Genomic DNA, 17,505 nt, shown 5'->3' with positions numbered 1-17,505 from the left:
ATAACTCAAGTTTTACAAAAAGAAAAAAAAAAGGTTTGAAACAAATCAACGCCCACCCCTGAGATAGAGAGCTAGGCCAGCAGTGTAAAGACTTTATGCTAGTAAAGACAAACGAATAGATTAAATAATAGATGAATAAAGATAAATGGAGTAAAAGAGGTAAGAGAACCTGCTTCCTCAATTTAAATGCTTATTCTAAAATGTTATTGATTAGATCTTGCCAGGTTTTGAAAAAGTTTTGTACAGATCCTCTAAGTGCGAATTTGATTTTTTTCCAGTTTCAAATAATATATAATATCAGTTACCCACTGACTTAAAAGAGGAGAGTTAGGATTCTTATAGTTGAGCAAGACGTGCCAATAGTGTAGCAAAGGCAATTACAGTTTGTTTGTCCTTCTCCACTTTAAGCCCATCTGGAAGTACACCAAACACAGCTGTTAATGGATTAGGAGGGATTGTGACATCCAAGCTGTCTGAAAGGCATTTAAAAATTTTGCTCCAAAATGATGTTAATTTGGTGCAGGCCTAAAACATGTGACCCAGTGAAGCCAGAGCTTGAGTGCAGCATTTGCAGGTTGGATCTTGCCCTGTAAACATTTTGGACAATTTTAAAAGAGTGAGATGTGCTTGATATATAATTTTAAGTTGAATAATTCTATGCTTTGTGCATATGGAGCTCGAGTGAATTATGTGCATTGCTACTTTACATTCCTTTTCTGAAATATTGAGCAAGAGATCCTTTTCCCACTGTTCTCTTGGATCTTTGAAAGGGAGGGACTGTAAAATAGTTTTATATACAGAATTACAGAAATGATGTCTGAGTCCTCGAGATTGAGCAATATTTCTTCCGGCATAGAGGTAGGTGGGAGGTGAGGAAAATTGGGCAGGTTCTGTTTAACAAAGTTTTGAATTTGAAGGTAATGAAAGAAATGTGTTGCTGGTAAGTTAAATCTGGAGTGGAATTGTTCGTAGGATGCAAAAACATTGTCTATGTACAGATCTCTAAGTGATTTAATCCCGGATGTTTTCCAGGCATTAAAAACTGTATACGTTTGAGAGGGTGGGAAAAGGTGGTTCTTGTGCAGAGGTGCCATAGATAAAAGCTTCTCTATCTTAAAATGCTTCCTACATTGGTTCCATATTCTGATTAAGTGAAGCACAATTAGGTTGTTAGTATATTGGCGATAACTTGCATTTAATGGGGTACAAAGCGGGGAATATAAAGAAGTACTGCAGGATTTTATTTCTATTGCAGACCAAGTCTGTGTATGTTCATCTAATTGTATCCATGCCAAGGTTTTTATAGCTTGTATGTTTGCTGCCCAGTAATAAAATTGAAAGTTAGGTACAGCCATGCCACCTTCTGCCTTAGGTCTTTGTAGGGTCGCCCTTTGGATACGTGGATGTTTTGAATTCCAAATAAACAAGGTTATGGTTGAGTCTAATTTCTTAAACAATTATCTATTGATGTATATTGGAATGTTTTGAAATAAAAAGAGAAGCTTAGGAAGGATATTCATCTTAACAATGTTAATTCTTCCAGCTAAAGTGAGATGTAGGGTTGAACATCTATGTCATCTAAGTCTTGCTTAATTTTTTCCATACAGACAGCAAAATTTTGTTAATAAAGAGCTTTATATTTACTTGTGATGTTTACCCCTAGGTATTTAAACTGATCTGCGATGATAAAAGGGAAGGTGTCCATTCTAATATTGTATGCTTGAGAATTCACTGGAAAGAGCACACTTATTCAAATTGATTCTGAGACCAGAAGTCTTTTGAAATTCTGTTAGTGCTGTTAGGACTGCAGGCACAGTATTTTGTGGGTCTGATATCTACAGTACCATATCATCTATCCATCCATCCATCCATTTCCAACCCGCTGAATCCGAACACAGGGTCACGGGGGTCTGCTGGAGCCTAATCCCAGCCAACACAGGGCACAAGGCAGGAAACAATCCTGGGCAGGGTGCCAACCCACCACAGGACACACACACCCACACACCAAGCACACACTAGGCCAATTTAGAATCGCCAATCCACCTAACCAGCATGTCTTTGGACTGTGGGAGGAAACCGGAGCGCCGGAGGAAAACCCACGCAGACACGGGGAGAACATGCAAACTCCACGCAGGGAGGACCGGGAAGCGAACCCAGGTCCCCAGATCTCCCAACTGCGAGGGCAGCAGCGCTACCCACTGCGCCACCGTGCCGCCCCATATCATCTACATATAGAGAAATTTTCTGTTCAAGTCCTTCTCTGATAATCCCCTTTATCTCAATAGAATTTCGACGGTGAATTGTGAGTGGCACAATGGGGCATCCTTGTCTGGTACCACGTTCTAGTTTAAAGTAGTCTGAATTGATGTTGTTAATACAAACTGAAGCTTCTGGATTGGTATACAGTAAGTTGATCCATGCACAAATGTGAGGGCCAAACCCAAATTTCTCTAATGTAGTGAAAAGGTAGTTCCATTCAACCATGTCAAATGGTTTTTCTGCATCCAATGATAATACTATCTCCGGGGTGTTTGACTTTGTTGGTGAATATAATACACTAGCAAAATACCCGCGCTTCGCAGCGGAGAAGTAGTGTGTTAAAGAGGTTATGAAAAAAAAAGGAACATTTTAAAAATAACGTAACATGATTGTCAATGTAATTGTGTTGTCATTGTTATGAGTGTTGCTGTCTTTTATATATATAATATGCACACACACACACATAAACATATATATACATAAACATATATATATATACATATCTACATATACACATATCTACATATACATACGTATATACACATCCACATAAACATATATATACATATACAAAATTTACATATCTACATATATATATATATATAGACATAGATATATACATACATACATTCACATATATATATATATATATATATACAGTATATATACATATCTACTTATTGGCTCCTGTATTTAGGATATGGCAGGTTGGATAATGGATGGATGGACATTTGTACGCATAGCCCTATTTGCCCATTTTCGTTTTTTTTTCTTTCTTCAGTAATATTTCAGCAAACCCGGAGCTTGTCAGTTCAAATCCTGGTACTGACACCACTGTGTGACCCTGAGGAAGTCACTTCACCTGCCTGTGCTGCAAAAAACAAAAGTAATGTAACAAATTGTACTTCAGATGTTGTAAGTTGGTGGAATAAAGGCATAAGTCAAATAGATAAATATGTATTATACACATAGGAACTATTCATTTATTTTCAGTTAAGTCATCTGCAGCAAACTTTTATAAATGAGGGTTTCTCCTTTTTAGATAGTGCAAACTGTTTCTTCTTCATTGACGTTTTCTCTTGGAGAGCTTTTTTCATTTCATTGAAAATGAAAGCAGCAGCTGCCAAAATATGTAGCTTTCTTATTAACTTTTCAACATTGTGTAAAATAAATGTATAAAGTAACATAAAAGGTTTAAATACTGGTTATTCTTTTACACTAAAATATTACTACACAGATACAAAAAAAGTAAAATGGATATGTTCTTTTTCTTTAAGGAGATTAAATATTACTGAAGAAAGAAAAAAAAAATTAAACAGCCAATGGGGCTATGCATATGAACTTAAAAGGTTTAAATAAACAGAAATATATATTTTATTTTTACTTGGTTAACTTGTGGAGGGTGTATCCTGTAGCAAAGCCCTAACTGTTTTCGTGAAAGCCCGTTTCAGTCAATAAGTCTTATGTGTGTGTTTATGTATGTGTGTATATATATGTAGATGTGTATATGTAGATATGTATATATATGTATATGTATATAAATGTTTATGTGTGTGTGTATATTATATATATAATATATATATATATATATATATATAAAAGACAGCAACACTTATAACAATGACAACACAATTACATTGACAATCATGTTACGTTATTTTAAAATGTTTCCTTTTTTTTTTCATAACCTCTTTAACACACTACTTCTCTGCTGCGAAGCGCGGGTATTTTGCTAGTATATATATATATATATATATATATATAGTATATATATATATATATATATATATATATACATACATATACACACATACATGCAGTTTCAATAACATAGAAATCAATATAAATATTAACATCATTATCATATGAGAATATGAAGTAATATATAAGAAGCACATTTCATATAAATTATAAATTATTAAACAGTAAAATCTTCTTCTGTAATTTGCTACCGTGGCAATTTGTGTGTCTGTCCAGGATTTTAAATCACCTGTAGCTCGCAAACCGTTTCACCTATAGACTTGAAATCTGGTACACATATAGTACGTCACGTCTACTATCCGCTTTATGGGTGATGATTGTATTACTCTTTTTATGTTTATTTTATTTTATTGTAGAATCAACTCCTATCTGCGCACACCAGGGCGGCCGTGGGCGGATGCGTATGGTGTATTCACTCCATGTTATCGTGCATTGCGCTGTCACTGGTATTTTGATAAAAGAATTTGAACAACATATAAGAAGCGTATAAATTATTAAACAGTAAAACATTAACATTTAAGAAGTAAAGTTAGATTAAGTACTACTGCAGTGCCCTCGGGTATGCCTCATTTTTTGTTTGTCCATTACATGCTTAAATGTATACATTTTTTGTTGTACCTACCCCGAGAACACACGACATATAACGAGCGTGGGAGAAGCATGGATTTTAAACACACGTTGAGTTCATCTGCTGGTCTCCCTCGTGGAATAACTGGTAATGTTTGAATAAAATCTACAGCGAGTAAAACGACATTACCTCCTATTTTTTTTTTTTACGATCTCTGAGATGTTGCTTTTTTCGGTTCAAGGCTTCATAAGCTCTTTTATGTTCTATGGTGTACTTATCCCAAACCATCATCTTTGAATGTTGCAAGACTTTCGCCTTGTATGTAGATCGGGGGTAATTACATTCATTGCATTCCTAGTCTGAATCACAATCTGATTGTATGGGTGGTTACCTGGCACTGTAGGGTTGCCACCCGTCCTTTAAAATACGGAATCGTGCCGCATTTGAGAATGAAATTGCACGTCCCGTTTTGAATCAATACTGGACGGGATTTCTCCCGTATTTTTTTTATCATTTTTTTTTAAAGCAGCGTCTCATGCAAATCATCCCACACGCATTTTATGAAGATGCCTCCTTTCCTACTTTTGATTGGGTAATACTTGATGTCATCGTTAGTTTGATTGGTCTTTTTAACTGTACAGTGAGGAGGGCGTGTCTTTTAAGTAGAGTCTGGAAAGTGTTGGCACTGAGATGTGGCGTCAGCGCCAGAGTTGAAGCCCCTAATGTTGCGGTCAGCAAGTCGGCTAACATCCGCCATGTGCCATCTTTCAGTTGCGAGAAGCAGATCATAGAATGGTTGAAACTGTTGCCCCTAACGTTGCGCCACGGCGTGTGGTTCGTTTATACCTCGTGTGTTCTCATTAAACTTTTATGTCGCGAATATGTTATTGCAATCCGCAGCGGGAGCGTTTCTATAAACTTAATTTAAACTTACGTTTTACACCGTGCTTTGTTTCCCTTATGAACATGCTTGTATGCTTAACTCGCTCCGTTCTCAATTGTTTAATTAATTTTTTGCTCTTCGCTGTTTGCGGCTGTTCCTCCATTTCCCCCTACTTCGTTCTTTTATCTCGCGAATATGTTATTGCAATCCTTAACGGGAGCGTTTCAATAAACTGATTGAAAATAGTTTTGCTTTTACCTTTTTAGTAAAAGGCGAGCTTTTAAGCCTGAGAAATCACCACGTAAATGCACACATTTAATTGGACATGTGTTAATATGTATGGTTACACAGTATTAAAAGACAGTGAACAACGTCAGTTACCTTTCTTCCCGCGTTTGATAAAAGGTGAGCTTTTAAGCCTGAGAAATCACCCCGTAAATGCACACGTTTAATTGCACATGTGTTAATATGTATGCTTACACAGTATTAAAAGACAGTCAAAAATTAACGTCATTTACCTTCGTTCCCGCGTGTGACTCGTGCTGTAAATCTCTTCCTTGTTTTTAGTTCACGTGATTACGTAGGAGGCGTGATGACGCGATACGTGACTCCGCCTCCTCCATTACAGTGTATGGACAAAAAATATGTTCCAGTTATGACCATTACGCTTTGAATTTCGAAATGAAACCTGCCTAACTTTTGTAAGTAAGCTGTAAGGAATGAGCCTGCCAAATTTCAGCCTTCCACCTACACGGGAAGTTGGAGAATTAGTGATGAGTCAGTCAGTGAGTGAGTGAGTCAGTCAGTCAGTGAGGGCTTTGCCTTTTATTATTATAGATTATACAGACGTCAAAGATTGGAAGCTAAGTGTCGGCCTTTAATAAATCCAATTTTATCTTGTGATATTACTGAAGGCAGCACCTCCTCCATCCGTCTAGCTAGGACTTTGGAGAATATCTTAACATTGTTATTCAGGAGTGAGATTGGTCTGTACGATGCACATTTTAATAAATCCCTATTTTGTTTAGGAAAGACAGTAATTAATGCTTGGCATAAGTTTGAGGTAGAATTTTATTTTCTCTAGCTTCTGTAAATGTTGCTAATAGAACGGGGGCTAGCTGAGTTTAGAATTTCTTATAAAATTCAGCAGGGTAGCCATCAGGGCCTGCTGCTTTCCCACTCTGCAGTGAGTTTATAGCATCTAGTAATTCTGATAGTGCCGGAAGTTTATCCAATTCCTCTGCCCTAAGAGTATCTATTTGTGGTATCTGTAATGTGTCCAGAAATGCCTTAGATTGTGTCTTGTCTTCTTTAATCTCAGTAGAGTGTAAAGATTTGTAGTAGTCTCTAAATGTGTGTATTATATTTTTATGGTCAATGATTTTGTCTCCGTTTGTGCTGGTGATTGCTGGGATTGCATTGCAAACTTCTTGCTTGTAGATTTGTTGAGCTAAGATCTTATTAGCTTTCTCTCCATGTTCATAATAATGATGTCTTGATTTAAGTATGAGTTGTTCAGTTTCTTTAGTTGTTAAGAGGTTGAGTTCTGAATGCAGAGCCTGCCTTTTCCTATGAAGTGTCTCACTTGGACACCTGGCATGTTCTTGATCTATTCTAGTAATTTCGTTCATTACCTCTGATACCTTCTTGGTTTCCACTTTATTTTTGTGGGAAAGATATGAGATAGAATGTCCTCTTAAGAAGGCCTCTCTCTATCTTTTGTGACTACATCAATATCTCCTCACAAAGACATGCTAGTTAGATTAAATTCCTGCATGATATGAATAACCCTGTGTTTATATGTGAGCATTTGTCCTACAACAGACTGTTGCCCCATCCAAAATTAGATTTTGCCTTAATGTTTGAGGCTTCTGGTATATATTCTTACACTTAATCTGCAATGGTTAAAACAGACTCCAAATATATATTTATAAATATATATTCGTAGGACACACACACACCAAGCACACAATAGGGACAAATTAGAATTGCCAATCCACCTAACCTGCATGTCTTTGGACTGTGGGAGGAAAACCCATGCAGACACGGGCAGAACATACAAACTCCACGCAGGGAGGACCCGGGAAGCAAACCCGGGTCTCCTTACTGCGAGGCAGCAGTGCTACCACTGCGCCACAGTGCCACCCATACCCATATATATACATACATATATACTAGGTGGCCCAAGCTTCTCTTGCTGTCAGTACATAGGTATATTCCAACATCGTCAAATTCTGGCCCTGACATTTATTTATAGTCATAGCAAATGCTAAAACTATTCAAAATTGCCATCTATGCAAGATGAATGGTGATCTACTTTCTGAAGTATTGCCAGTATCTGACTTAATACACGGAAGGAATATGACTTTCCCTGCATGATCACCAGTCATGATTTTGCAATTGAATGTTTATGCAGTTTTACCATTTGTAAGCGTGTGCCATTACTTGGGCTTTATTTGTCGACTGCCAACACACAACTGAACTACTACTGTTCTTAGCGGAGCAGATGTTTTAAAGTGAGAATGGCATTCCACATTTTTAAAAGAAAATCTTTATATGAATAAGAAACTTTGTTTTGCACAAATATCAACTAAATAAAACACAAAGAAATAAAGAATTTCTCTCCAAAAATTGAATTTTATAGTATATGACCAAGACATTTTATGAAACACAACCGTGGAATCAATTTTCTTTTGTGTCCCAATTTGTCAGGTAACTGTGCCAAGTTTAGATGTCATATCCTATAGCATTGCAAAGTTATACTGTTTGGCACAAGGTGTCCCTCTTTTTGGAAGCGTTTCATCTCTTGCACCTAACCAATCTCTTAAAACAAATATTGCAGTTGCAGTTATATTTTTATTTTTTAGAAAAAAATATATAAATATACACACTCACATACTATATATCACTCTGAAGAAACAAGTAGACAATTTGTAACTATTTAACTATAATTAGGTACTCATCCAAACCTTTACTTTCAAAATTAATTTTTCATGCCAATCCTTGAAACAGATTGTGTTTACCACTACACACATAGAAACATTACATGTTGTTCAACAGATTGGCGTTTTTCTGCTGCTATTCATTCATCTGTTCTCTCCTGCCTTCTGTAGTAGTTGCCCCACAAAGGTTTTAGTGTGTTTCCTTTTATTTATTGATTTATTTTTGTTATTATTGCTTTTTTCTTAAATTTCACATCTGGAATAAACATACATTTTCATAATAGCTTCTTCCAGTTCTGAGTCACGGGGTGGGGACAATGTTTTTCCTGGCAGCCCTAGGTACAGAGCAGAAAACAACCTCGGATTGGACGGCAGAGCTAATTGCACACACATTCACCTAAACCATTCACACCAGGTCCAATCAACCTGAACAGCATATTTTTTACCTCATCAAAAACTGGCATACTCATAACAGGCCTCAATTGAAACTATGACCACTGGCAGCTCTGCACGATACAAATACATTCAATTGAAGAGAGATCCCCCACGAAAGTTTGAGTGTCCTAATATTTGATTGAGGAGGCCAAGGGGGATCCCCACGTTAAACTGTGAGTTGGGACATTACTGGTTAAATCTGGAAGAGCACTGCTTGGAATACTAACATTGGGAGAATGTGCAGTTGACAGTCTCCCGGTATCGTAATTAAGCCCTTGAGGCCTTATACTACTAAATTCAGTCCTTAGGACTTTATGCTGAAATCTAGTATTTGGTCAAACCAAATGCTTAGTGAGCTGCCCTTGTATTAAACTTTTCTTCAATTTTTCAGATATTGTCTATTCTTTAAAATCAAAAATATGTTGTACTGACTCAAGGACAGGCAGCAAGAATGTTTTATTAGAAGGGACCAGGACCAGGAGAAAGGATGTGGTCAAGAATGTGCAGAGTTTGTTACTGGAAGATCAAACAATCAGTTCATGGACCCCAGTATGCAAAACAAAAAGAATCAAAGTTCTCAAATAAAAAGTAAAAGTCAAAAACCATAAGTTTCAGGAAAATTTGCCAGAAATTGCTCAAAGAATCCTAATCTCGGATGATCCAAGCACACCCATGCTGACCTATTTATATGGCTGTGCTGGTGACTTCAAATGCTGTGCATTCCCAGAGATTTTTGAGAGGGGTCATCATAGCAACAGATAATGCTATAGTTAGAAAATGGAGGTGCCTGATATAAATAAAACTGGTGTTGTGGCATACCATAAAACATATTTAAACTTCTAGGAAATGTCTTAAAAAGGGATTCCTCATACATTGCATGATGTGTATTGTCAATACAGTGGTAGATTTGTCACCTGAGAGTACTTAGATTTATTTTGAATTATGGAAAAAAAGACTTATGTTTTCATATGTTCTCCACAATTTAATGTAAGGATTCTGATTTGTTCCCCGAATTAAAAAAAAAATGAAGTCAGGAAAGTTTCTAACTTTAAATTTGGAAATATAACTTGGTGTGAATGTGTATGTGTTTGGATTTGCCTGTAATGAACAAGCACTGCTTTCCAGGACTCCCAGCATTACATCACTGCAAGCAGAAGCTACTTTCTGTGACCGCTAGGGGGCATTGCAGCACCCCAAACCCCTGACACAACTACAGAGACATAAGTCTGTTTGAAAAAAGGTTTATTCTCACAAATACCTTACACAAAGGTTCAAAGAGTGGCATAAACACAACACACTTCTTCCTTCTCTCTTCTCCTCCGCACCTCCCATGCAAGCTTTGTCTGTCCTCCACAGTCGATTCCAGCTCACCTGGATCATGTTGAGCGGCTTCTTTTATGTTGGACCTGGGAATACTTCCGTTGCTAGGGCATAGCCCGATGGAAGTACTTCCTAGTCATTTGAAAGTCCCATAAAGTAGGATATTCAATTCCATCAGCTCCCACTGGCAGCCCCCACAGGACCCAACAGGACTGCCCCATGGGACTACAGGTCTCAGTATGCCATACTAGTGTCTGTGAGGAAATCCTGACCCAGGGTTGCTGCCACCTAGTGTATGGAGGACCCTGTCAAGATGAATTATAGACTATCTCCCCCCATCCTTCCGTCACACTGGTCTCCTGGTCAGGTATTGTTCTTCAGTCCAACCATGCCAGGATACCAGCATACTCACTTCTGTACTAGCATCTTCTGAACACCCTCCTTGCTTAGGTAGGGAACACTCTGTCACTCTTTTTGTACATTTGACACTTGGGCCTTCTGACCAGGTAAAGAAAGGGAGTCCATCCTGGCAGGGACTAGTCCTGCATGTCATCCATTACTTGATATTGAAACTAAACATAAAGAATGGGGTGTAATACTGTTTGTATCCTTATCCACTATAATAGTATTTACAAAATTAATAAAATACAAAGAAAATGATTGACTCTGCCTTCAACTCCTTTCAACTTTAGTTGCTGCTTTGCGTCAAATGCTGCTTGAACAGGCTTCTCCTCTCCATTCTAAATTAGATTATGTGGGTCAGAAAGTGAATGGATAGATAGATAGATGGTTCCATTTATACAATAAGCCTTAAGCAAGGAGGACATAATTGTAAACTGCCCCAGATTACAATAAAAACAAAGTTTTTGAACTGCTCATTAAAAAAATGGCCTCTCTTGTGCAAGCTTGCCTTAATGAATTACAGTACTATTTCACTATATTTATTTCTTGTCTGTCAGGATGTTTCCATTACAAAAGGGGGAAGTGCTGTAGGAAGTTACCACAGATTGGTGCATAGTTTTGTAATGCAAATACATTATTAATTTTTTTACAGAAAGCCCTACAGGAATTTGCAGTGAAGCATGAACGCACCGAAGAGCTCCACAGCTTGCCTGAACACATTTATATTCAAGATGAAAATGCCTTCTTTAATGATAGCAGGCTGGGCAAGAAGGAAAAGAAGAAACTTTCAGCCAGTGGTGCTCTGAAAAAAAGCCTGTATTTTAGCCTTCCAAGTTCAGGACTTGTTATGGACTTTTTCCAGCAGCAGGTTTGACTGGTGACTTGCAGAAGTGGCAGCCAGATCTGTTGTTTAAGATCTGGATGGTGTGGTGTGCATCTTAATGACATTGCATGCAAGATGAAAAACTCTAATCAGAAAGGCGATGTCTATAAATGACCATTTTCCTGGATTGCAGTAAGGTTAGCTCCATTTTTTGTTAACTTCTTTTGTCAGGAATAAAATAATCCATTTAGTATTCCGTCACATAGTGTTGCCATCCTGTTGACACCATCGCTGTAATCAGAGCATACCTTGATGTTAAAAGCGTGCTTAGCAGAACATGAAGTGGAAATGAAAACAGGGTGCATTCCCCATTAAATCCCACTCAAGCAACTACTTTCAGAATCTGTTTCCCCATTTCATTGTACTCATTGTACTAGGAAAATGTAGAATAAGCAGTTCTCCAACCATGCACAACTTTGTTGTGTTGAAAGAAATACAATCTCTACACAGAGTGGCTGGAAATAAAGCCTAGCTCCTTTGGACTTGTGACCATGCCATCCCCAAATTTTTGAATGTAATATTAGTATAATATTTATGTTAGTGGAGATTAAACCCATTTGGGTTAAGCATGGGTACACTATTCAAGTATTAAAAATAATTTAAGCCAATCTTAAACCCAATCAATGAGATCTCTAAAATATGTCCCTTATCCACTAAACTTAATATTCCTATCAATATTTAATTAACCTTAAAACAGATCTTATTAATAATTTATAAATATCATAATTTTAGTAAGGTGTAAAAAGTATCTAAAAACACTTTTTTATAAAGCACTATACCAAAAGGAATTAAAATGAAGCAATACACATATCAATGTGCAATTTACATAGGGTTATTTATTAATATCCCCGATCATAGACTTAATATCAGGGTTGTCCATGTAATCTATTAAGATTAGGGATATATTCTTTAAAAATTTTTAAGTTTAGGATCTGGGGTAGGGGTAGGATGTATTTTTAATAAATATGGTCGTAAAGGATTAATTAACCTGAGGGCCCTTTTTATTATTTTTAGGCTTAGGGTATAGGGTTGGGGTACGACAATATGCAATTTTAGAATAAGGGCTATGGAAGGAGGTGATCTTCCAACACCCACCCTCCCAAAACAACTACCAATAAAGAAAAAGCATTAGTTGTAGTTAAATGGAGTTATTATTTATCTGTACCAAATCAAAATAACCAATAACAGCAAATATATCCTTTACAGTTTGATTAAAGTACCCAGCTAACTCATCTAACTCTGCATCCTGTGGAAAATCTGGGATCTGGGATTTTATGTATAATAGTTAGGTTTAAAAAATAAAACATAACTTTACCAGACCTGCTTAATTCTGTTCAGGGTCATGATGGCTAGAACCTCCACATGATTGGGCACAAGGCAAGAACCAGTTCACTCACCAGTTCTTTACAGCAGGGGTAGGCAACGTCGGTCCTGGAGTGCCACAGTATGTGCAGGTTTTTGTTCCAACCCAGTTCCTTAACGAGAACTCAATTATTGCTGATGAAGCACATATTGCTTAAGTGACATTTTAATGCTTCATTTTAGTGGTCTCGCTTGTTAAGGTTCTCCAACCTTAATTGCTTATTTCAATCTTAAACTGCTGCATTCAGTGTTTTAATTGCTCCTTATTAGCAATAAGATGTAAAAGACAAAGCAGCCAGCAGTTCTCCAGCTAGCTTTTTTCCAATTACATCTGTGTGTGTTCATCATGCACGGTTTGATTTAATAAAACACTTAATAGAAAAATGTGACAGACTGAAAATTATCTGTTTTAGGCTTCAAATCATTTGGATGATATCCTTGGAAAGGAAAAAAATCTACGATATAAAAGCCTTACATTGCACAGACTAACAAGCATAAAATTAAATAAGGTCTGAGATTGGCAATGATTGGTTTCTAATTAAGCAATTGGGTTGGAATGAAAACCTGTAGCCACTGTGGCTCACCAGGACCGACATTGCCTACCCCTGTTTTACATCTTATTGCTAATAAGGAGCAATTAAAACACTGAATGCAGCAGTTTAAGATTGAAATAAGCAATTAAGGTTGGAGAACCTTAACAAGCGAGACCACTAAAATGAAGCATTAAAATGTCACTTAAGCAATATGTGCTTCATCAGCAATAATTGAGTTCTCGTTAAGGAACTGGGATGGAACAAAAACCTGCACATACTGTGGCACTCCAGGACCGACGTTGCCTACCCCTGCTTTACAGGACATCCTCATCTTCACACCAGCCTTCAGTGAAGTAGGGCCAGTTTTGAAAAGCCAATTCAGCTAATCTTCATTCATTTAAGACATGGAAGGAAGACTGAAGAGTAAGACCCATGGAGAGATGGGGATAGCATTCAGTTTCCATCAGGCCCGTATTCAAATGTAATTTTCATTGTTAACTAATGATGGAGTCTTTTTACTAGATTAATTTATGTGGCTCTGCCTTTCTTATGGAAATGATTTCTTTGTGTAATTTACTGGAGAACATTATTTGAAAGAGTACTGATATTTTGCATGTTCCCCATATCATAGTTTGCTGCCAACTTGTTTTCAGTTTCATTACAAGATTTTGATCTTTACAAATGCTGAAGCACATTTTAGAGCAGCTACACTTCTATAAGTATTTTAAAGTGGAAATTGTGTGGGAGTGAACTGAATAAGGGCATATTATTTAGTTTGCTTTTAAAATAATATATGAAAGCCCACTATAGCAGTGCTATAGCCTGTTATGAGTGCTGTTAAACTGTAATGACTGGGAAAATTCTGATCTGTAATTAATCTAGACAAATAATATTTTACATTTTAAGGCATTAATTACTTGAAATTACTTGACCCTTTATAATTCTGTTAGCTCACAAAATTGCTTCATATTTGCTTGGAGAAATACATCTCTACAACAAATATAATCAATTTATTAATCTAAGTATCTGTTCTACCTGTCTTGAGACAGCCTGAAATCTAAGTAATCAACATAGACCCCAGAGTTAATGCTTGCAGTGCAGGGTGTCCATCTGGTTGCTGTGTCTCTGTTACATACCATTTGGTACAGGATTCGTAAAAGCAGTGCTAATGTTTGTGAGGCTCCATCTGTTGGATAGCAGAGGCATAGCAACTTGGTTAAGGAGGATATTAATCTGTATTTTTTTTTTTTACCTCTTCAGCATATACAGTACAAATATATGTAGTAAATTGATAGTATTGTGACAACGGAATCAAACTTTCAGCTTTAAGTTTTCAGTGGAGTTATATGTTTGACACATTGCTGAATAAGATTTGAATACCTTCAATGTGGTGTCTGTCTGTGTCAATGTGAGTCTGTGAAGATAACTGGAAAACTAGCCACACTAGCAGGATTAAAATGAATACAGTTATTACCTTTGCAAATGCATTTTAAGAGATGTGCATTCAGTACAAACTGAATTAGAGTGCCCAAGTGGAGTAGTGGCAGCACATCTGTCTTGCAGTAATGAGACTTGGGATTGTGTCCTGGGTCCTCCCTACATAGAGTTTGCATGCTCTCCCCGTGTCTGCATGGGTTTCCTCCCACTGTTCAAAGGCATGCAGGTTAGGTGAATTGGCAACACTAAATTACCCTTAGTGTGTGTTTGGTGTGTGGATGTGTGTAAGCCCTGTGATTGGCTGCACCCTATCCAGGGTGTGTTCCTGCCTTGCACCCCTATGCTAGCTGGCACAGGCTCCAGGCCCATTGACCTTGGTCTGGATTAAGTGGATTAGAAAATTACATGACACAATGAATTAGTTTATTAAGCCCAAACAACAATAGAATTGGGATAGGAAAATGTCAGAATCAGAATCAAAATCACAAAATCACAGCGCAGTCCTCTTACAGCAGTGCCCTCTGGAGACAGGGCTGCGTCTCCAGACTCCAACTCCCATGTGGGAGTCCTAAAGTGGTCCAGTCATAAGGAACACTGACACCTGTTGTGTGGGGGAATAAGCTGTTTCCGGTAAGCTCATTCACCTGCTCCTTCCATTATGGCATCACGTCTGGGCTTGAATCCTTCTTTTATCCTGGCCAGGATGCCTGTCCTTCCTTCCTTGCACCTACAAGAGGTAACAGAATACATGTTAAAATATTTGATATCACTTACCCTGCATGTTCCTTCAGCACCTTTTCTCTGTATCCTTGTGTGTCTGAACCTCTCTTGACTAGCATTCCCTTTCTCAAACGTGTTCCAGTAAAGCCTCCTTCTCAGACTCTGTCATTTTGAGGTGCCTTGCTCAGCTCTTGTCTGCTACTGTCAGTGTGCCTTCTAAGCCTTTGCTCCTCGTCATGTGTCTCACACTTGCGCTTTCTCTTTCAGTCACATCCCAAAGTCCAAACTGACCAATCAGATTGCTCTGAGGGACTGGACACACACACAGACCTTAGAGTTTTATAATATAGTAGATCTGTAGAAGACTGTAATATAATTTATTGTTTAATGAATTAACATCTACTATAACTTAAAACTAAATAATCTGTTCACTAAGAATATACAAAATGTAGCTCCCACAGACTGACAAATACGCCATGGAGCACATTGTATACCCCTCGAAGTAAATCATTCAATAATATAATATAATGCAAATGTGAATTATGGAAATGATTTTTTTTAAAGATTTTCTTCTGTATATACAGTATGCAATAAACACATCCCATAACTGATGATAAAAAACATTTTATGCTTAAAATATCTGTTCTTTAAAGAAAGCAATGTTTTCTATAGTTTCAATTTTAGGGCAGCACTACCTCTCATAAGTCTATGAAGGCCAAGCTCAAGATGTATATAAGACACTTGTGGCACCTCATCTAGAATATCATATAAAATTTGAATGTCCCACACAAAAGTCCAGAGAAGAGCTATACAATCTATACCAGAATTGCTGGGTATGAGCTATGAAAAATGATTGAAAATGTTGGATCTTTTCAGCCTAAACAAAAAGATCAAGAGGTGACATGGGAGAAGTATTTAAAATGATGAATAAGTTAGGAGGGTAGATATCAGGAACTACTTTATAATGCATTCTACAACATATACATATGGACACAGATCGAAACACAGATCCTCAGAAGTGTTTCTTCACATACGGAATAAAGGATGCATGGAATAAGTCACCAAATTCTATACTTTATATCAGTAATTTGGATTTCAAGGTGAATAGGGATTGATTGCTTATGTAAATTTGAAAGGTCAGTTCTAATTCAGTCTTTAATATGTGTATGTTGTCATCGAATAAAACTACCAATTTTAATTAAAATAACCCAAAAAGGAATTTCCCTTTTCATATGAGAAATGCAATATCAATTATATGCTTATATTCATCCATTTTTTGAACCCAGAGTCTACTCCATCAGTTCTGGGTACAAACTAATCCAGGGTAGGGTACTAGACCATCAGAAGGCACACTCATTCTCAATCAATAACAATAATTAAAATAATTAATAATTACCAGGTTTATTTACAGTTGCCAAGTAACCTAAATCTGCATATTTATGGACGTGTGAAGAAACTAAAGTAATTGGAAGAAAACTACTGTATGTAAAATTAAGCTCCATACCCTGCTGATTTATATATTCAGATAGTAGAGAGCACAATTAGCTTACTCATAGCATCACTCTCATGCTCTGACCTTCAGTCCTAAACAGTTGTTGCTTAGACTTCAAGAGTCATTTTGAAAAATATTTCAGCTAGTTATATCCTTCAGCATTACAGTACATTTCCTAGATCTTGATTATTTTCTCATCCTTAGAATCCTGTAAATACAATTCAGTGTTTTAACTGTAGGGTACATGGGGAGGATCTTGCTTTCACAATAAAGTGTTTATGAACACAGAGACAAAGAAATCCTGTCCTGTAGCTGTAATCAAACATCACATGACACTGAGATCTAAAATGTGATGCACAGATTATTTCATGCTGATAGATGTTTCACATACCTAGAAAGTTGTGGATGAGGCTGCTTTCAAAAGTACATCAAACAAATAGAGTTAACAATGGCATTTCACCTTGCCACCACGTCACTTTCAAGCCAATATCCACTGGAATACTTTGCT

General features: G+C 37.1%; 1 protein-coding gene across 3 annotated transcripts in view; it reads left to right on the top strand.

The window, feature by feature from the left end:
• The window catches only part of zgc:113276 (uncharacterized protein LOC553748 homolog), a 60,185-nt gene that overhangs the window by 9,422 nt on the left and 33,258 nt on the right, over positions 1-17,505 (top strand). For 2 of the 3 annotated variants that reach the window (XM_028801095.2, XM_051927122.1), the window contains exon 3: positions 11,223-11,438. The exons of the other annotated variant lie outside the window; for it this stretch is intronic. In XM_028801095.2, the coding sequence (XP_028656928.1) occupies positions 11,223-11,438 (216 nt within the window). The remainder of the gene's footprint in view (positions 1-11,222; positions 11,439-17,505) is intronic. 3 annotated transcript variants of the gene reach the window in all.

This window comes from Erpetoichthys calabaricus, chromosome 4 (genome assembly GCF_900747795.2).
Source record: "Erpetoichthys calabaricus chromosome 4, fErpCal1.3, whole genome shotgun sequence".
In the NCBI taxonomy this organism is placed as follows: domain Eukaryota; kingdom Metazoa; phylum Chordata; class Cladistia; order Polypteriformes; family Polypteridae; genus Erpetoichthys; species Erpetoichthys calabaricus.
The sequence above is the reverse complement of the archived record's forward strand: the minus strand, read 5'-3'. Positions and strand labels throughout refer to the sequence as shown.